The 20,876-nt window shown below is 38.5% G+C and overlaps 1 protein-coding gene across 1 annotated transcript in view; it reads left to right on the top strand.

The window, feature by feature from the left end:
- The window catches only part of CACHD1 (cache domain containing 1), a 185,405-nt gene that overhangs the window by 68,531 nt on the left and 95,998 nt on the right, over nt 1-20,876 (top strand). Inside the window, exon 2 of the mRNA XM_073357445.2 lies at nt 10,928-10,990. Coding sequence (XP_073213546.1) covers nt 10,928-10,990 — 63 coding nt within the window. The remainder of the gene's footprint in view (nt 1-10,927; nt 10,991-20,876) is intronic.

Genomic DNA, 20,876 nt, shown 5'->3' with positions numbered 1-20,876 from the left:
ATAGCCTTACTTCAACAGGCAGGTATGCATATACACACACAGACTAATGTATTATCATAATGCATATATCTCATGCAATGTATTGTGTTTTATTAGGTAAATTCAAGGTTTTTTTATACATTTGAATGATACAAGGGTAGGGTGAAAATCGGGAAAAAAACAAATGATACTTTTTGTAAACCTGGGATTTTTTTCCGTAAAAATCTGTTTAAACTGAAAATGAAGAGGCTTAAATATACACGATCATTGGTTAAAAAGCAGGGTGAAATCCTGGCTCCATTGATGTCAATGACAAAAATTCCATTGACTTTAACTGTGGGAGGGGGAGTGGTCAAGATTCCACCCAGAGGGCTTTTGATGGAGTAAAGTGTCATCTGTGTAATTCAGGTGATGGTGACTACTATTTGTGGTTCCCAGCTGAGGCCAGGATTGTTGTCCTAATGCACCTATGTTTTCTCTATTCCTGAACGTGTAGCTATTTTGTAGACTTGCTTACTTGGCTACAGTGTAACTATATCTTAACCAATAAAGGTTCAGACCAAGATTGTATATCTCTTTGAGTGTCTCTTGCACTTCAAAACTGTAGGGCCTTGCCTTTCATGATAGGCCTTTACTGTTTCAGAAACGGACTTCCGATGGGGACTCTTTCTCTCATTTCTCGTAGTCTCAATCCAGCAAAGCACTGAAGCAGGTGCGTAGCTTTACGTGTACAAATAGTCCCATTGACTTCAATGGGTATTATAACATGCTTAAAATTATACACATGCCGAAGAGCTGTGCTGTCCCAGTGCCCATCTGAACCTGGGGTTGCTCTGTAAAACAGGATTGTGGACTTTTGGCCATTGACTCCAATGAGAGTTAGACCAGGCCATCTTTGCACAAGCATGTACGTTGTTGGAGCCACTGATTTTTTTTTTTATGTTTGCAATATGTGCTGTGATCTTATTGATGCTTTCTAAAAAACGCATAAAGTGTGAATAAAATAAGAAACTGAAGGTTGAGGCCCCTAGGGGATATATAATTCTAAATAAACCAGGCCAGGACTGGAAGATTAGCACTTCTGCTCCTGTGAGAACCATCATGGAATCTTGAATTACTTCTTATTCCTCATCCAAAAGGCTGCACTTTCAGCAGTACAGTGGTCTTTAAGAGCATACTGGGGCATTGGTTTGGTATTAACTCAGAGGTGAAGACCACCCAAGCCCTCCCTCTCATACAGGTACTGGCCTAGCCTGATCCTGTTTAGCTTATCTCTGTGTCTGAGTTCTCTCTATCGGTTTAGATTGTAAGTTCCTTGGGCAGGGACTATGTCTTCCTTTGTCTTGTGCAATGCCAAGCACACTGTGCTTAACAAATAATGTAATAAAGAGCGATAATTTAAAAAACTTTCCTGAAAACACCTCTTTTCTGTCATCCACAATCAATAATTGTAACTGAACCACAAAAAGTGCCCATGCCTACATTAAGTAACTGTATAATTGTACTGCTATAACCCTTATTCTAGGGAAGGAAAAAAACATTGTAGACCATGACACCTTGTTTTGAACAAATTGGTCTAATGACCTTACAGTGATCTGTTACCCCCATTTGGTTTGGAAAACATAGTGCGTAACTTTGAAACATTTGTCTCCTAGGGCTTTGTTTCCCACAAGGGTTTGCTTTTGTGTTGTGTGGTTTCCCCAAAAATATTTCTCACCACAGTTACCACAAATAGCTCTGCCAATGGTAACAATGGGAAGCCTTTGTGCGGATAGTGTTAAAATAGCATCAGCCACTTGAAGCCCTGCCTGCCCTAGTATTCCTTCCCTTGTAGCTGAACCAGTGATAGCAACAGTTGGAAATTTTTCACAGAGATGCCCAGTGTAGAGACAGGCTACTGTGGTCTGCTAGTGGAGAGTTTTACTGCCATGGCTGAGGCAGCAGTTATTTTAAATCTCACAGGAAACTGGAAACAAAGCACTTACAGAGACAATAAACAGTTCTTTAAAAATATGACTTGTAATGTAACTGCTAAATTAGCTGCACTTCATTTACCATTCACTGAATGTTACACAAATGTTTTACATTTAATTTTTTTTCCAGACAGTCTTTGACTGTCAGTATGTTTTATCTTCAGCAGAAAAAATGCCATCCAGTTTGAAAGCTGGATTCAGTTCTAGTCTGCCATTTCTAATTCTGTTTAACAAAACTGATGTGCAAATGGTTGACTGTTTTGACTAACGGTGTGAGCCTGTATTATTCTTGACGAAGAGATACAGTGTTAACAATCACATGATGGATGTTTGTGAAATTGTTTTTTAACTGCAGAATGTTGCTGCTGGGTTCACTTTAATCTTCAGGAGTGGAGGAAAACTCGGCAGTGTACATTTTAGTTTCTGATCTGAGCCCAGTTTAGAACCATTCCCCAAGTTTAAAAACAAACACCCCCTCACTTCTTTCAGCTTCAAATGTTGCATGGTAAGCCTCCATGTCCTATTCCACTCATCACTAAGATTATGTGAATTGGGCAGCATCAGAAGCTGCCTTCTCCTTACAAATTGGTTGCTGGTTTGTTTACTTTATCTGTTCAAGGCTTTGAAAGCTTCAAAGCCATTGGTGAGTCAGGACAGCTGTGCTGGAAAGTGCATAAGTACATATAAACCCCAAAACCATGACTACATGCTAAAGAGGAGCTTTGGGAAGTTTCAGGTTAATCAGACTAGCTGTTTTTGACTTCTGTATCTTTCAAAAAGTAGAGTCTTAACTTTCTGAAAACTTCTGTTTGGGGAAATTGGGTTTTGTATTATAAAGACTTCCAGTTGTTTCACATACTTATCCACACAAAGCTAGCACAGTTGTCTTCTGGAAACCAAAAATATTCTGTGATTTTAGTTTGCTATCCGCCAGCCCCTTGCTGAATATTGGAAATTCTACATTAGCCCCTGCAGATATTGTAATCTCCTCTCTAAACTCCAATGTAAGTATCATACTCTGTGTGCTCTGATGTTGAAGGGAAACGGAAATTGATGGTCAAGTATAGGAGTAGTGTGGAGAGGGTTCTGAATAGCAGATGATGGAGCTGGGTATGGTCCAGAAGACATGTACAGTTGGGCTCTTATGTGGGTATATAGGAGTCCATGCTGCAGACTTGAGAATTGTGTATTACCATAGCACCATGGAGATCTAGTCATGGACCCAGACCCCATTGTGTTAGGTGCCGTACAAACACAGAAGAAAAAGACAGTCCCTGCCCCAAAGAGCTTACAGTCTAAGAAAAGAGATAACAGATAGAGATGGGTATATGGGGGAATACAAGAGAACAATGAAACTATAACCCTCTGAAGAATTCATCAGTCTTTGTGGAGCTTATGACATCTGCCAAAGTTTGTACATTTCGCCGGTGTATAGCTGTATCAGCCGAAGACAGGAGAACTATATGGGTGGGGGGCAAATCAATGTCTGGAAATTCCAAGCTCAGGTTCCGTAAATAACATTAACTCTGCCTCTGTATCTTGCCATGGCCCACTTTATGGTGTATTATGCTTGAAGGCTATGTGTAGGTGCTAAGATACATCAAAATGTTGCTTGTTGACTATAGTAGGAATGTCACTGAGGGAGGGACACATCTGTATTTGTTGAGATAGAGACTGGATGTTTTAGCTGGCTCATTCAGGGAGGGTGAATATGAGAGTTTTCTGGCTAGATTGGTATTCACTGTGTAATGACAAAATTCTAGGGTAGCATATGGGCTACTATATTAGGGGATATGTGGTTCATCACAGAACTAAAAATTCATGGTAGCTTTTAGCTACAAGTGATCATGAATCTGATCACATTTATAATGTGCAAGCAGAACAAAGTCCAGACTAGTCATATGTATACATCGTGCTTTAATAGGGCCAATTTCACAAAGCTGAAAAAGAATTGTGAGCCAAATCAGCAGAGAGGAGGAATTTAATCAGAAAAATGTGAATGATGATGGTGACTCATATAAGAACACCTCACTAGATGCCCCAAAAGCCACAGTCCCACAAGTGAAGAAGAAGGCTGTGCTCATTAAAAAAATAACCTGATTTAGAGGGGAAGTGAAGGCAGCTATAAAATATGTAGCAAAAGGAAGAAAGTGGAAGTTGATGGTAGTGAATATAGGTCCGAAGTTGGAAACTACAGAGAATTGATGGGGGAAGCAAAGGGACACAGGGAGAAGGCTATTGTTGTGGGAGGGGACAGTAAGAGGGAGTTTTTAAAAATATATTAGGAACAAAAAGCATCCTGACAATGGTATTAGTCCATTACTGGATGGAAGTGGTAGCATTATCAATAGTGTCGCAGAAAGGGCAAAAGTGTTCAATAAATGTTTCTGTTCTGTATTTGGGGTAAAAATTGATGATGATCTTCTTTGAGTAGTGTCCCTATGGGAGTGCCACTGTAGGTGTGCTTGCATCCCATGTGCCTCAGATTGGAGATTTTAAGTGGCAGTGTTTGTTTGGCCCACGCATGTGCCCTCTGCAGCCTTGTGCCCTGCTCCGAGAATATATTGAGTTGCATGGGTGAACCGCCCTTAGTTCCTTCTCAACTGCCTCAGCAGTGTCCGAGTTGAGCGTACCTCTGCTGAATTTTTCTTTCATTATTAATATTTAGTTAGTATGAGTTTCTTTTGTGTTACTTAGCTGTAGTAATTTTATAGTTTTTAAAAACAAAACAAAAACTTAAAACAAAAAGATTTAACGTATACTTTCAGGATAAGGATCATTCTCTCTCCACCCTTTATTTCAATAGCCATTCTTAAGAATGTTCCCATCACAGAGAGACATAGAGCTGTGACTTGGACGTCCACTCATGCATTTTCTGAACACTATGCAGTCACTCATGCCTCAGCTTCTGATGCCATATTTGGTTCTGTTGTTCTGTCATCAATCCTAGACTTGACTCTGAAGCCCACCCCTTTGCAGAGGGTACTACTCGATAATCACCTGGAGTGGAGCACCCATAGGGATGCACCATACCACCTTGTAGAATGTAGGCTGTGCTTGAAGAATAGGGGACTTTGTGCTGGGAAGCACTGACTCTGAAAGAGATTTGGGGGATGTGGTGGATGATTAGCTGAACATGAGCTCCCAGTGTGACACTGTGGCCAAAAGAGCTAATGTGATCTTGGGATGTATAAATAGGGAAATCTTGAGTGGGAGTAGAGTGCTTGTTTTGCTTCTGTATTTAGCGCTGGTATGACTGTTGCTGGAATACTGTATCCAGTTCTTGTGCCCACGATTAAGGAAGAATGTTGATTAATTGGAGTGGGTTCAGAGAAGAGCCACAAGGATGATTAAAGGATTAGAAACATGCCTTATAGTGATAAATGTAAAGAGCTCAATTTGGTTAGCTAAATCTTAAAGAAAACATTAAGGGATGACTTGATTATGGTTGATAGCTATTTACATGGGGAACCAACATTTAATAATGGGCTCTTCAGTCTAGAAGAGAAAGGAATAACATGAACCAGTGGCTAGAAGTTGAAGCTAGTCAAATTCAGACTGGAAATAAGGCGTACAATTTTGACATGGAGCGTAATTAACCACTGGAACAATTTACCAAGGGTTGTGGTGGATTCTCCATCATTGACTATTTTTAAATCAAGATTGGTGTTTTTGTAATATATTTGCTCTAGGAATTATTTTGGGGAAGTTCTATGTCCTGTGTTAGATAGGAGATTGGACTAGATCACGATGGTGTCTTTTGGCCTTGGAATCTATGACTACTGGAAATGTGAAAAGATACACTGAGTGGGTGCAAGGTCTGTCCAATATAAAAGTAAGGTATTGAGGGATACATAAGGAGGAGAATTAGGGTTGTTTGTGGAAACTTACCTCTAACTTTCCAGACTTTCAAATGTATGTATGTATGTATGTATGTATGTATGTATATCTGCACAAAAAACCTAGAATGGTCTACTGTGACTTTTAATAATAGTTATTGATGACCGTTGTTCAAGACTTATTGATGAGTCTTTATGACTTTCACTTTAAAAAGGAAGTACCAGAAGAGTGTTCCAGCACTATCATTCATAAGAATGCTAAAAATAATAATGCCTGAATGGTGTTCCGGAGTGCTCGGGCATGACTCGAACCCTGCTTAAGACCTAATGGAATTAGAGGGTGATCAGAGAAGAATGACCAGACTGATTAGGGGATGGAAAAGCTTTCATATGAAGAGAGTGAAAAGAATGGGACTGTGCACCTTAGAAAGAAAATGATTAAGTGGGAACATAATAAAAGTATCTAAGATAATGAATGGTGTGGAACAGGTAGATAGGGAGCTTCTACTCTCCCTGTTACAGAACACAAGAAAGGGCACATGAAACTGAAAGACTGCAAATTTAAAAGTGAGAAAAGGAAATACTTTGTTACATAATTTATCAAAATTTAAAAAACTGGATAACCACAAGAATAACCAAAGTGATGATAATTGATGCCAAGAAAAAAAGTACTGGAAGAGAAATGAAACTTCATGTTTCAGGGTGTAAGACCATCTCTAATGATTAGAATTAGAATGAGACCTTCGTTTGGGGGAGGGACACAGATAACCCCACATCTGCCTACTGTAGGGTTATTTTCACCTTTGTCGGAGGCATCTGGTCCCTGCTCCTGTTGTATGGACCTTGAGTCTGACCTAGCATGGCAATTCCTATGTTCCTAGAGCTGTTGTTGGGCTGAGTGATGATGGGTCAGGACAAATAATCTTGAATGACCATCTCATTAAACGCTTGTGTAATTGGTCCTGTTCAAGTGAGGTAGGATTTTGCTGCCATCTGTTAAGCAGACTCAATTAAACAGCAAGGGGTGGGGAGAATAAAGTAAAGATGCTAATACATTGTGCAACCCGCACTGAGAATGCTCTCTTAAATATTTCTCTTTTTTTGTAAGTTTCTGGAATTTAAATTTACCTTTCAATCTGTGGAATCTCTTTAACTTCTTTTGGAAGTTGACAAAAGAGACTTTTTCTGTTTAGAAAATTAAATAACATACTGTGTAAATGTTCACATGTCCTTTGCACACTGGTTAAATAACAATAAAAGGCAAAAGGATCAGGGGATCTTATCTGTGAATTGCTCTATGATTTACTCTTTTCTCCAGTTGGTGCAATCCTTAGTGCATTTTTGCTAATAGGTTTCTTACTTTTCTTGCATAGTTTTAATAAAAATGAGAAAACTGAATGTTTGTACAGAGATGATTTTTTTTGGTAAGATTAAAATTCTCCTGATTATGCAGAGGGAAATAATTTTTCTCTAGGTGAAAATTCCAGGTAGTTTTATTGAGTAGGGAACAGATATCTAAGTAATAGAATTGCTGTGAGAGGTAGAAGAGCAATTCATCTGTAACCTGAGGGAAAGATCAGGGGACCTTATTTAGCCCTTTCTCCAACTGGTGGGATCCTAATTTAGTGTGGATTTCTGGTTTAATTCATTGTTGAAAATTGCAGTTTGGCTAACAGGTTTTTACTTTTCTTATATAGTTTTAATAAAACTCAGAAAATTCTCTGCCTGAAAAGAATATTTTAAAGAATTTGACTAAAATTGATCTTAACCCAAAATAGGTTTAAAATAAAAAACTTTATTCCAGTGGCCAAATGAATTACTACAAGTAGTGATTTTTTTCGTAACTGTTCATAACATACTCTCTCATTATTTTGATAGTTCATAAACATGGCTATATTTAAAGGTACAGGGGAAGGGTCAGCTTTGTATTAAGGACAGGAAGCTTCATTCTTGCTAGCTGACAAACTGTTTCCTTGTTGTTTCTTTTGATATCTAGAAATTAAATGCAATGTGGGGAGAAATTTTCAATTCATTTAAAACATTTTGCATCAAAATGACCCCCTTTAATGTACTTTTCTCTGTTAAATTTTTCTTCTCATCTGAAGGAAAAAAACATGTTTTGTAGTTTTAAGTACCTGAGCATAGCTTTTAACAAAAGTCTGGAAAGAAAAAGAAATCTGCATGTATGTCTTAAGAGTAGTCACATTTCTGTCTTTTTATCCTTCTAGGCTCCCTGGGACTTGTGAACTTGTGAGCTGCCCTTCCAAATGCTGCTCTCATATTAAGAGTTCAAATTTTTGAAATTCCTAAAGTCCTCAAGAGGAAAAGGGATAAGGGAAAGTGACAATCATAAGCCAAGATTTTCCAGAGTGCCTCTGCTGGCTGTGTACCTGTGTACGTTCTGACTAAAAGCAAATAGACCAAACTCTCACCTGGAAAACTCATGCAGTTGTTGAACAACTTCTATTAAACTTCATTTGATTCAATGTTAAACGCCTTATGTAGCTCTAAATAATTCTGATTTTATATCGTTAAAACTTAGGAGAGTTGAACTGAGCGTCTGGGAAGTCTGTTTCAGACTTACCGCATTGCTGTAAACGTGAAGCATTCCATCAACTTCATGTCCTCCACCATAGTGTCTCTGAATAGCTGTCATGGCACATACATAGCCAAATAGGAACAACTGGTCTTCTTGCTGCTGCATTTCCATGCACTGGGCTCCATGTTGATGTATGCGATGTCCACTCTCTGGGTGAAATCCTGACCCTGTTTAAATCAATGGCAAAATTCCATTGCCTTCAGTAGAGCCAGGATTTTGCCCTCTTGTTTTTTCTTTTGTGTCATTGACATTTTAGTGTCTTTGACGTCTATAATGTAATCCCCAATGTTTCGCTCTCTTCCCTATGTGATGCTCTGAGGCTCCGGTAAATGGTAGAGAGGCTGCATTGGTAAAGTGCTGCTTGGGCCGTAAGTTTTTGTGGAGTAACTTCAGTTTAGATTGTGGTGGCAGTTGTTTACTTTTTTTCTTCTCAGAAGTAAAATGATAAGACAGGTGCAGAAGCAAAAGTTTCAATCTTGAACGGTATTGGTTAAAGCTCCTTTTCAATAAGGAACAAGACGGCTACAGATTGTACTGCCACATTACTACAGGATTCTTAAAACATCACTGAAAAATGAGTCACTTTAATATGTATAAAAATCCCACAGTAATAATTTATTTTGGCTTTTGTTATTTTTTTTAAAGATATGCCCCTAAATATTAAACCTAACTTAACATTAACATTCAAAGGGCCAACTGGGTTTTTTTTTAATTATTTTTGTAGTATTTAGTCTTCTTAAAATTTTGAAGTAATATTTATTTAATCAACAATTCACTCCCTTTCCATTTCAAACAGTTTTTTCCCCCTTGTTGTTTTTGCAGTACAAACCAAAAAGTTACACCTCTGATGGTTGGCTTCTTTTTTTCTTGCAAAGCACCCTGAGGCCAGGTATCTGGGTGAAAGCTACTATATGCCAGTAGGGGCGGGGGCTTTGGGGAAGGGGTGGAGTGGGGGCGGGGTTGAGCAGGTGTGAGAAGGGGTGGGGTGGGGCTGGGGCTGGAGCAGCATGCAGCTGCATGGGGCACCAGGAAATTTGGTATGGGTAGGGACGGCCTTGATCAAATCCCCCCTTAGTCGTCTCTTTTCCAAGCTGAAAAGTCCCAGTCTTATTAGTCTCTCCTCATATGGCTGCCATTCCATACCGCTAATCATTTTTGTTGCTCTTTTCTGAACCTTTTCCAATTCCAATATAACTTTTATTCGCAGTATTCAAGATGTGAGAGTACCATGGATTTATGTAGTGGCAATATGATATTTTCTGTCTTATTATCTATCCCTTTCTCAATGATTCCCAGCATTCTGTTCGCTTTTTGACTCCCGCTGCACATTGAGTGGATGTTTGACTCCCGCTCCACAATGACTCCAACATCTCTTTCTTCAGTGGTAACAGCTAATTTAGATCCCCTCATTTTATATGTATAGTTGGGATTATGTTTTCCAATGTGAATTATTACTTTGCATTTATCAACATTGAATTTCATCTGCCATTTTATTGTCCAGTCACCCAGTTTTGTGAGATCCTTTTGTAGCTCTTCGCAGTCTGCTTGGGACTTAACTATCTTAAGTAGTTTTGTATCATCTGCAAATTTTGCCACCTCAGTGTTTACCCCTTTTTCCAGACCATTTATGAATATGTTGAATAGGACTGGGCCCAGTAAGACCCCTGGGGGATACCACTATTTACCTCTCTCCATTCTGAAAACCGACCATTTATTCCTACCCTTTGTTTTTTATCTTTTAACCAGTTACCGATCCATGAGAGGACTTTCCCTCTTATCTCATGACAGTTTGCTTTGCTTAAGAGCTTTTGGCAAAGGACCTTGTCAAAGGCGTTCTGAAAATCTAAATATACTATATCTACTGGATCCCCACATGCATGTTGACCCCCTCAAAGAATTCTGAAAGTCCTTTTTTTCCCCCCCTACTCTAGAAACTTAAAGACTGGGATAGTAATTGCTGCTTCAGCAATGCCAATCTCACTTCCTAGTAGGCATACAAAATCAGGTCTCATTCTCCTGTCGTCCAAACAAACACAGAGACCCACCTTCTAACCTCTAGCCCACAGGCTTTTGGATGCAGGCAAAAGCCAACAACTGGAGGATCAGAAATTAATTAAAAATTTGGAGAATATGGAAAGAATAATGTTTTGAAAGAGCTTTATTATGTTAAATGTTTAGTATCTGTAAACAATTATAGTAGTCAGAGGTAACAGATTTTAAATAGGAAGCATAGATATTTTAAATTATAGCAGTTGGATAAAATAGCAGAGGCTCTGCAAATAACATCCTGTATTTTTCTTTTTAGAAATGTAAACATCTGCTTTACTTATTTAATTATAGAAGCATGTATTTTGCTTGCATAAACGTGGTTATCTTTAGGTAAAGTTGACAGTTTTAAAAACTGTTTTAAATGACTCATGATATGAAATCTGTCTTTTCTTAACATACTGCATTCTTATTGTTTTTTTCCCTTCAATATTGCTTGAAATCAGTATTATGCCAATGTCCCTTAAGCACCATTTCTGATTTTATTACAGCGGATATTCAACTCCTTTGTGTACACCGAAAAAATCTCAAATGGAGAAAGTGAAGTTCAACAGGTAAGGGAAAAAATGGAATGTATAAAAAATCCCTGGCCACCCGTTGAGGTGTAGGGTTTTTAAAGGGACACAGTCAACTTAAATATCACACTTTTGTCTGAATGTATTTTATCGACTATTCTTACACATGAAATCAGAGTGAACAATAACTGAAGGTTGTTTACTTTGTACCCATCTGGTAGCTTTGCTCTCCCCTGAATAGTAAGGCAATTTACTTCTCTGTAAGGGTTTTTCACTCAGCAACAAGGGAGAGAAAAACATGTCTAGTATAGGCAGGACTTGGAGACAGATATAGTATTGACACTGCTTTCCTAAGAAAAGAAAATTGACTAGATTTCAAGTTGACTGTGCCCTTTAAATAGTCTTCACTTTAGGTGCATGTTTAGTGATCACTAAGACATTGACATTTGTATGTGCAGTGTTGTGTACTTGCTAGCTTGCAAATGTAATCTCATCTGATTTATGTGCAGGTATTTGATTAGCTTATAACATCTGTTTGCATCACTCAAATTTGTCTGTTTATTTAAAATAATAGATTTGAAAATTCAACATATGTTCGAGTTAAAAAAAATAAAATCTGGAGTTTAATATTAGGTAAGTGTAGGCCCCCACATTGGTTATTTCTATTTTAATACACTGCAGTGCATGAAACAAAGGTTATGTTTGGGTAAATATAAAGGCTAAAGGATCAGATAGAATGAAAAAGACAAACCTAAAATTCTAATTTTACTTTCAGCTTGCTTATTCTCAGAACTCCATCTCATGCTAAATGTGATCAATTTTGATAGAAATGGCAAACACTGTTTTATGTAACTGATCTAGGGGCTAGAACAAAGAACTGGCTTTTGATTCCCACTTAAGCCACTAACTCACTTGTGACCTTATGCAAGTAACTTGACCTCCTTAGACTCCATCAAACCTATTTTAACATTCAGTAAAAACAATACTGCCTCAGAGCAGAGTTTTCTCAGGGGAAAAATGAATTGCCCTCAAAACATGCAAGTAATTTTTAATTTGGTGGCTGGACAGTTGTACTCTTTCAAGAGCATTTTACAGCTTTGCATCAGCATATGCATTTAAATTGGATGTGCAGATAAGTAAACAAACTCTCCAAGTAACTATCAGACATGAATTGCTTTCCAGGGCAAAAAGTCAAAATAGAGATGGGCTTGAATTAAACTCTGGATTCAAATATAGTACACTCAAACTTTGGGCAAATTGGGATTTGAAATTGGAGCTCAGCCCTTCTCTAGTTCAAAGGAAATACAGTAATTTGAATATGGTTACGGTCATTCTTGGAGTTAATATGTGGAAAATGGAATAATATAAGAAAAATTCTATCAATTTTTGGTACTATTTTAAAAAAAATCTTCAGTTTTAAGAATGTTCTTCTTTTCTGGAGTTGAAATTAAGATGCATAATATATCAGAGCTCAGCTTTCATGCTTGTGTATGATCGTATGATTAGTGACCCAGGATGAAAAGCAGACTATCGGATAAAAGAAATCATACATTTTAAAAATCACCCCCACTGTAAGTAAGCCCACCTTAGTTTATGGAAACTGAAAGATTGGTAAAAAGGAAATTTTACTCTTCATCTTTGGTGCTTCTTGTGTACTATTTGAATTCATGCAGGTTGGTGAAACTAGATTGATTGGTGTGATAACATTGTTCATAGGAACTGCTGGGGAGATTCTAGTCAATTATCCTGTCTCTGACAGTTACCAATACTAGATAGACACTACAGAGGATGGCGGATAAACTCCGGCAGTGGATATTATGCAGTAGCATGTGCTCTGTGGGAAAAGTTTTTTTTCCTAGTACCAGTTGGGTTGTGTCCTGAATTGTAGATATGTTGTTTATATGAATATCTAATCTTTTTAATGTATCCTGCTAAGCAGTTTGCCTCAGTATTTTGTTGCAGTCAGTTCCATGCATTAAATGTGTTTGTAAACTGGCTGCCTTTCAATTCAGTTGGGGAGTCAGTTCCTTTGTGCTTGTAATATGGGAGAGGATGGGGAAGTATGATAGGAGGGCCTTCTCTGTTCCATTTTCTATTTCCCCTGTTCCATCATCTAAGTCACCTTGTATTTGTAGCCTCTTTTAACTAAATTATGTGAAAGACTTTCCATGTTTCTAAGAATTTTCCTTATCTTTCTCCGGACTTTTTCTATTTCTGGTTTGTTTGTTTTTTTAAGCTGAGGTGATCAGAACTGGACACCGTAATGAGGTTCAGGGTGTGCTATCAATTTGGTATAAAGGCCTTGTATTAGTTTCAGTATTATTCTCTATCTCATTCCTAACAGAGCATTCTCACATTGCTATTTTTTTAGACTATTCTTGTGACTCAACTCGATCAGAGGTTTTTAGGGAGCTGACGCTGTCCCCAATGACACCACTGTATCATTATATCAGTGGTGTGTGTGTACAAAAATATTTTTTTCTTGAGTGCTTACAGGTAATTGTGAATCTAGCTACGCATTTGAGAAGTTCAAATTATTTCTTCCCAAGTGCATTACCACTATATTTCTAAACTGTTTCATTGTGTTGCCTAATTGCCTAGGTTGGATTCACTTTTCAGTTAATATTTCAGCAAAGTATTTGTGTATAAATAATAAAATAAAATAAAAATTCAATTAACATTAGGTCTTAACAAACGTGTTTGTTCTAAGTAAATATATTTTTTTATTCTAAACTACCTGACAGTTTCCCTTTCTAAAATTTAATTACTCATTGCGATATGCAGCATTGTTCCCAAAGAAACCACGGCAACAGTGTTGAGGAAACAATATAATAATACCAAAAAAGATCTGCGGACATTTGTAATCTAGTTAATTCACTGGTGTTTTATGCACTAAGGTTTACTTTTGTTTTGTTAGGAATTTAGTGTACTTAGTATAGCTGCATCCATCTGTATTACATATTTAAATATCATTCAACTATCCAGAACATAAAAAAATTGGCACTACTTTCTCATAATTGTACAAAAAATGACTTTTTGTCATTAGGGACATTAAAAGGGTTCAGTGATTATACTGTACCCAAAAGAGATCTCTCGTGTCATAGTATCAAACCTATATACTAGCGAGGAGTAGTAATTGAGTTTATAGTAATGTTCATTGTCTGGAATTTTCAGAAATGTTGCCAGTCATGTTTTTTGGTAAATTCCTAATTTTTTCTTGAAGGAAGTTGAATGCATATTGGTAGTATAGTATTTTAAAAATACTGGATTAATGATGGATTCTAAAGTTTTCCTATTACTACTAGTCTTAAATTAACATACTGTACACTCATATTTAAACCAATTTAAAGGGCCAGGCTAATTATCACAATATAATATTTGGATTGAACCTGGAGCCACGCCATATTCTATTTGTATAAACATGCCCAGAATCACTGGTGGTGAAGATTAATGTTAAAATCTGGGGCCACTTGGATTTAAAAAGCTACTCTGTTACCACTAGGTTTAAAAACAATTATTGCCTTCATTTTAAACTCAAGGCTCATTGGTTTTCACTGCAGACAACAAACTAGTCCCGCTATGAAGGCTGTGAAGTAAATAAGATGGGGACAGGCAGAAAGGAGCTTGTGCTTGACTCAGGAGAGCGGGAGGGAGTGGGGGAAGAGAGAAAGAACCTTGTATATTCTTCCGGTTTAGATACAGTGGAACTTATTGTGATGGTTTCCCACCTGGAACTGAGGTACCACAGAGCCCTCTGACTCACCAGCCTGGGTTCCCACTCACACTGAGCTGCTGTGACAAGCTGTAGACTGCTCCTGGTCCTATACATTCACACTGGCAGGGACACACCCAGCTGCAGTTACATACAGGCTGGCCGAACACTGCATGAACCAACAATAGAGAGACTACAGCTAAGATATCACCAGCTTCTCCGCCTAGGACCCCAGAGTTTTACTGTCCTGCCCTGGCCAAAACCCCAACCAGTATGAATTTATTACCCAGTTTGCCCCTCCCTCAGTGTGGAGAGGACTATGAAAAAAGCCTGTGTTAAACCAAGCTGAGATTTTTCTCCAGACACTTCACTTAAAGGCACACTGGTTTAGATTAAAACATAAAACAAGTTTATTAACTACAAAAGATGGATTATAAGTAGGGCCCTACCAAATTCATGGCCATGAAAAACGTGTCACAGACCGTGAAATCAGGTCTTCCCCCGTGAAATCTGGTCTTTTGTGTGCTTTTACCCGATAGTATGGGATTTTGAAAAGTGAGTAGTGATTTGGTGGCCTTAGTTTTTGGATGCCCAAATTGAGACAGCTTAAAAGGGACTGCTTTTTCAGAAAGTGCTGAGGCAAACTCTACGGATGGGCCATAAGATGTCTCAGGTTGAGCATCCAAAAATGGAAGCAACCAAAAATCATTAGTTACCTTGAAAATCTATGCCATACTGTATATGGTATTAGAAAAAATGTGGCTTATTGTGCAGTCCATTGTAAAGAAATTTGTTTCTGTTTGAGCATGCACAAATGTGTGTGCTTGTGTGCAACGTGTCCAAAATGGGGTAATTGTCATGGTAAGTTGAAGTTTTAGGCCTTAAATCATCCTGACTTTGGTAAAGAAGGGCTCACTGGCTTTAATTTAAAGTTGAAGAATAATATCTTTCACTACCATTTCTGGGTGGTCTGCACACCACATAAAAGTCACATGGGCTAAATTATACATGTCAGATGGCTTTTGAAAGTAAAAAGTGTGCTTGGGAAATTCAGAAACTGAATTAGGTCGTCTTTATTGAAGCCTTCACTACGCTTTTTTTATTTTTTTATTTTTTAACTTGAGAAAAAAAACGACTCTAGCTTAAACCCCAGTCACAGATGCACGCATTAACTCTAAGTAGATATAAATAAATGTCTAAACATTGTAAGTAGTGTGATGAGTACTTAACTGTCACAGAAGAAAAATGGGACCCCAATAGAGTGTAATTACTGTGTTTAAAAGCTCAGTATTGAAGTGGATAGAAGAATAATTGAGCACTTCTGTTTTATTAATAACTTAGTCTTTCAGTCCTAATGAATCACGAGTAGTATAACTGGAATTTTATGAGTAGGAGCGATACATCCAACTGAGCATTTTGAACAAATGCAAATAAAAGGTAAGCAAATTAAGTCCCCTATCACTGGCTCCTTTTTTTTGGTCAGTCATTAACACTTTCTTACCAACTGATGGCCAAAGGCAATTATTTATAGTTTTCTGTCAACTGAGAACTTTTCTGGAAGGCCACTCAATTTTTATTTGAAAAACAAAACAAAAAACGCCATATAAACAATGATGTCTAGGAAACAGAGAGGGAAAAACTACAGCTGTTGGCCTTAGGCACCAGCGATTTAATACAATCAACTGTCTTTATGCCACACAAGGAGAGGTTTTAAGTTTAAAACTCTAAGACACTTGATTGCTCTCAAAATCTAGAGCTGTCTATTTCTTAAGAGTAACCTGTACAGTAGGATTCCATGTCATTTTGTGTGTCACTCTGAAACAGAATGTCTGAGTCCATGTGAAGCAATGGATAAAGCTACAAGCATAGTTGAGAGCACTTTTTGTTCAGAATATCATACGGTTCAATCATCACTGGGATTTACGGTCTGTTACTATCTAGTTATTAAGTTCTGACCCATTTTTACTACTAGTGCCATGTAACCTTTTCTACGCTGAAGTAAGTATTTGCACCATAGATGTGGGGTATGGTGTCAGTGGCTTCCCTATAAAGAGAGTTTGAATCTTAACTGAGTTACATGAATTAAGAATAGTTTTAATATGATAGCCATCAGATTGAGAGGACAGGAAGGTAAGATTAAGCATTTCTTCAGATACGTGGTTTAAGTCGCACATGACACAGGCAATATTCTGGGGAGAGTAGGAGAATTTGCAGATGAGAGTGGAGAGCATCTGTTCAAGATTGTCAGACATCAAGGTTCCTGATAGTTCAGAGAATGTAAGTTTAGAATCCAAAGTCAAAGTTACATAATGATACAGTTTTGATTGAACAAATTTTTTATCAATTTAAGATGTGTTGAATTGGAGGAAGTTATGACTGGCCCAAGAGTTTTTTTAATAGTTTAACACAAGTGAATTGAAGAAAGAGTAAAGGAGATCTAGTATTTGAACTTTGGACTCACCCTCCATTCCCCACCTTTCCCCATCCTCAACAAACCAACCTTCAAACCTACCTTCCTCTGTAACTATTGCTCAGTCTCCCTTTGTCCGTCGTCGTCGTCGTCTTCTCCTCAAAATTCCTTGAGTGAAAAGTTTACAATAGCTGCCTCAAATTCATATACCCCAGCTTTGTCCTGGATCCCTTCCAGTCTGGCTTCTCTCTCCACTTCATCGATACTACTCACCAAGGGTTTAATGGTTTCAAGGTCCTCAAATCTGGCTAGGTGTACTCATTCTTCTCTATGACTCCCCTACTGCTTTTGACACTGTTGACCACACCGTTTCCCATGACAACTTAGTCTCCTTTGTCTTTTGTGACATTGTCCTCTCCTAGTTCACCTCCTCCCTCACTTTAGTTCCCATAGTACCTCCTTTACTGGATCCATCTAGTCTATGTATTTGTACGAACCCTCCTTATAGTAGTATCTGATCCCCTCCTATTTTCACCTAGAAATAATCTCTCTCCATCTTCCTTCCTTCCTTTGCAGCTTCTTGTGTGGAGTTCGACGGTGGTGATGGTTGGGGCTTTGTTTGTGAATTTTTTATTGAGGAAAAGCTCAGTCAAAGAGGAGGGGGTTTTGGTATTTTGTATTGAATGCAATGCGTGGTGTTACTTTTCTGTTAGTGAGTTCTATAGCCTCCTTTCTCGCAGTGTCTGTGAGTTTCCCACAAATTCCTAGGCCCTCTCTTCTGCTCCCTTTACATCTTAACTTTGAGTGATTTCTTTTGATCACAAAACTTCAGCTGCCATTTCTACCCTCCCTGACCATTCGCAAATGTGCCTCTTCACTCCTGATCTGTCTCCATCCATTCAGTCTCTGTTTCTTTGGACTCTCCTTCAGATCCCTTGCCATCAAATTAAACTTAATCTAGCTAACAAAGAACTCCTTGCTTTCCCTCTCAAGCCCTCTCCACTCCCTTCATTTCCTATTACTCTTGCACAGCCAGGGGAAAATTAGCTAGAGGAGGGGTCAAGCAGTGATTTGTAAACACTCTTGTTTGTCACTCTTTTATACTCCTGTGCCCCAAATACCTTGTCTCTGCTGCTCCTGTGGATAGTGATTGCCCAGCAGGAGTAGGAGAGTGATATGGGCTAGCTTACGCTCTGCTGTTGATTCTGCTGTCACAACTTGGTAAGATCAAGGAGTTTTATGGAGCTTGCAGTTCACTTAAGATTTTTAATGAAATTCTGAGCCTGCAAAAATTGAAGGAGTTCTTTGTGCTTTTTCCTCCATTGTATAAAGTTATTCTGTATGAGATGCTGTTAAATAAGCGGGAACATATGAAAAGATACACAAGTTCTGTTTGTGCAGGATTTTCTAGGACAGGGCTTCAGAGATAACTGACAAGGGCGTTCCTTGATGCATATTACAGAAGTAGCATTTAACAATTTTACATGCAACAACTTGTATCAATCGGCTTGTGAAAAGGGTCAGGAAGTGTCACTGTTGTATAAACAAGCCACCATGTCAGACTTATTTTAGCACTAAGCTCTACAGAAGGTGTTAGCATGGTTCCATAGGATACATAACAATTGAGAGATAGCAGACATTCGCTAGATCTTCTGTTTGCAATCCAACCTGTCATCAGAAAGGGCATGAGTAGCTTTCCTAAATCCAACAGAGAGTTAAGGAAAGATATCAGATGCAATTTGGCAAGGGAACATACAAAACAGCTTCTGAGGAGGATGTAATAAAATTGTTGTGGTTGAAGCAAATACCCTCATTTCTCTAGTTTGAATCCACATGGGAACTTTTTTTTTCACAACAGCTGATAATTGAAGTTGATGTATTTTCCTGCTAACATGCAAAATTTGTTCCTTCTTTCTGCCCCCAATGAAGAAATGACACTAAATAATAATGTCTTTAATGAGATTGGCTCTTTGAGCCATTTTGACTTTGTACCTCTTTTAAAAACCAGTTATGTTCATGCTTGGTTTTCCATATTGCATTCATAACTCATTCACTGTGTAAGAATGCAGAACATAAAACTTTGTTCTAAAAATCTCAGTAAAGGACATAAATCATGCATGACCCAGCCAAAGTAAATTATACACTGGGTGAAGCTCAGGGACCTTGGGAGAATTAGTTTTAGGGATGAGATGTCCAGTTTACAGGCCAAGTTGGCTTGTTGGGGAACGAAGGGAACAAAATAACACATGCACACAGCATAAAAATCCCAGAGAATCAGTCGCTGAAGCCTTCTTGGAGTTTCAGCTTATGGATTCCTTTGTAGCTGGGGTTCTTGTTCCACATTCAGACTGAAGTCTGGCAGTTCTGGCCCCTACATCTGGGAGTTCTTCATCCCTACTAGTCTTCCATTTACTCATTTTCCCTGCAGCTATTTGGGTTTTATAACCCTTTAGATACCCAGGAGGTTTGCTGCTAGCCTTCTGAAATATATACTGTAACTCCTTCTCTAAAGCCTCTCTGGGCTCCTTCCTTTGGTCAGCTGCCAGTTAATTCACATAGGGCTCCCCTTTCAAAATTCTTGGATGCTCCGTAACTTCATTACCTTTTCCTTTGACAGGTACATTTTATATTGTAGCTATCTAAGCTATGGGAAAGGACACCATGGTGTCTATACCCATGTTTTTCCCTTCCTCCACCCAGTGCTAGGACAAGAACCTTTTTATAGACAGCAATCCTATACAGCAGTCCCCTTCTTCCGGGGAAATACCTGATGCAAACATGTTACAAAATATGTTAATAGCCTTTAATAAATATCAAAGAGCTGCTTTGCCCTCACACTAATGATCCAACAAATAAAGTGTTCTTCATCACTTGAAGTATTTCAGTCAAGACTGGATATCTGTCTAAAAGATAGGTTTCAGAGTAACAGCTGTGTTAGTCTGTATTCACAAAAAGAAAAGGAGTACTTGTGGCACCTTAGAGACTAACCAATTTATTTGAGCATGAGCTTTCGTGAGCTACAGCTCACTTCATCGGATGCACACTGTGGAAAGTGTAGAAGATCTTTTTATACACACAAAGCATGAAAAAATACCTTCCCCCACCCCACTCTCCTGCTGGTAATAGCTTATCTAAAGTGACCACTCTCCTTATAATGTGTATGATAATCAAGGTGGGCCATTTCCAGCACAAATCCAGGGTTTAACAAGAACGTCTGGGGGGGGGAGACAAGGGGAAATAGGTTATCTTGCATAATGACTTAGCCACTCCCAGTCTCTATTCAAGCCTAAGTTAATTGTATCCAGTTTGCAAATGAATTCCAATTCAACAGTTTCTCGCTGGAGTCTGGATTTGAAGTTTTTTTGTTGTAATATCGCAACTTTCATGTCTGTAATCGCGTGACCAGAGAGATTGAAGTGTTCTCCGACTGGTTTATGAATGTTATAATTCTTGACATCTGATTTGTGTCCATTTATTCTTTTACGTAGAGACTGTCCAGTTTGACCAATGTACATGGCAGAGGGGCGTTGCTGGCACATGACACTGACATCACACTGGTGGATGTGCAGGTGAACGAGCCTCTGATGGTGTGGCTGATGTTATTAGGCGCTGTGAAGGTGTCCCCTGAATAGATATGTGGGCACAGTTGGCAACGGGCTTTGTTGCAAGGATAGGTTCCTGGGTTAGTGGTTCTGTTGCGTGGTATGTGGTTGCTGGTGAGTATTTGCTTCAGGTTGGGGGGCTGTCTGTAGGCAAGGACTGGCCTGTCTCCCTTTGCTTCTCTACAAAAGAAAAAGGACACT

The sequence above is a fragment of the Lepidochelys kempii genome, chromosome 8 (genome assembly GCF_965140285.1).
Source record: "Lepidochelys kempii isolate rLepKem1 chromosome 8, rLepKem1.hap1, whole genome shotgun sequence".
Lineage (NCBI taxonomy): Eukaryota > Metazoa > Chordata > Testudines > Cheloniidae > Lepidochelys > Lepidochelys kempii.
Note: the sequence above shows the minus strand (reverse complement) of the source record. Positions and strands in the feature narration are given on the sequence as shown.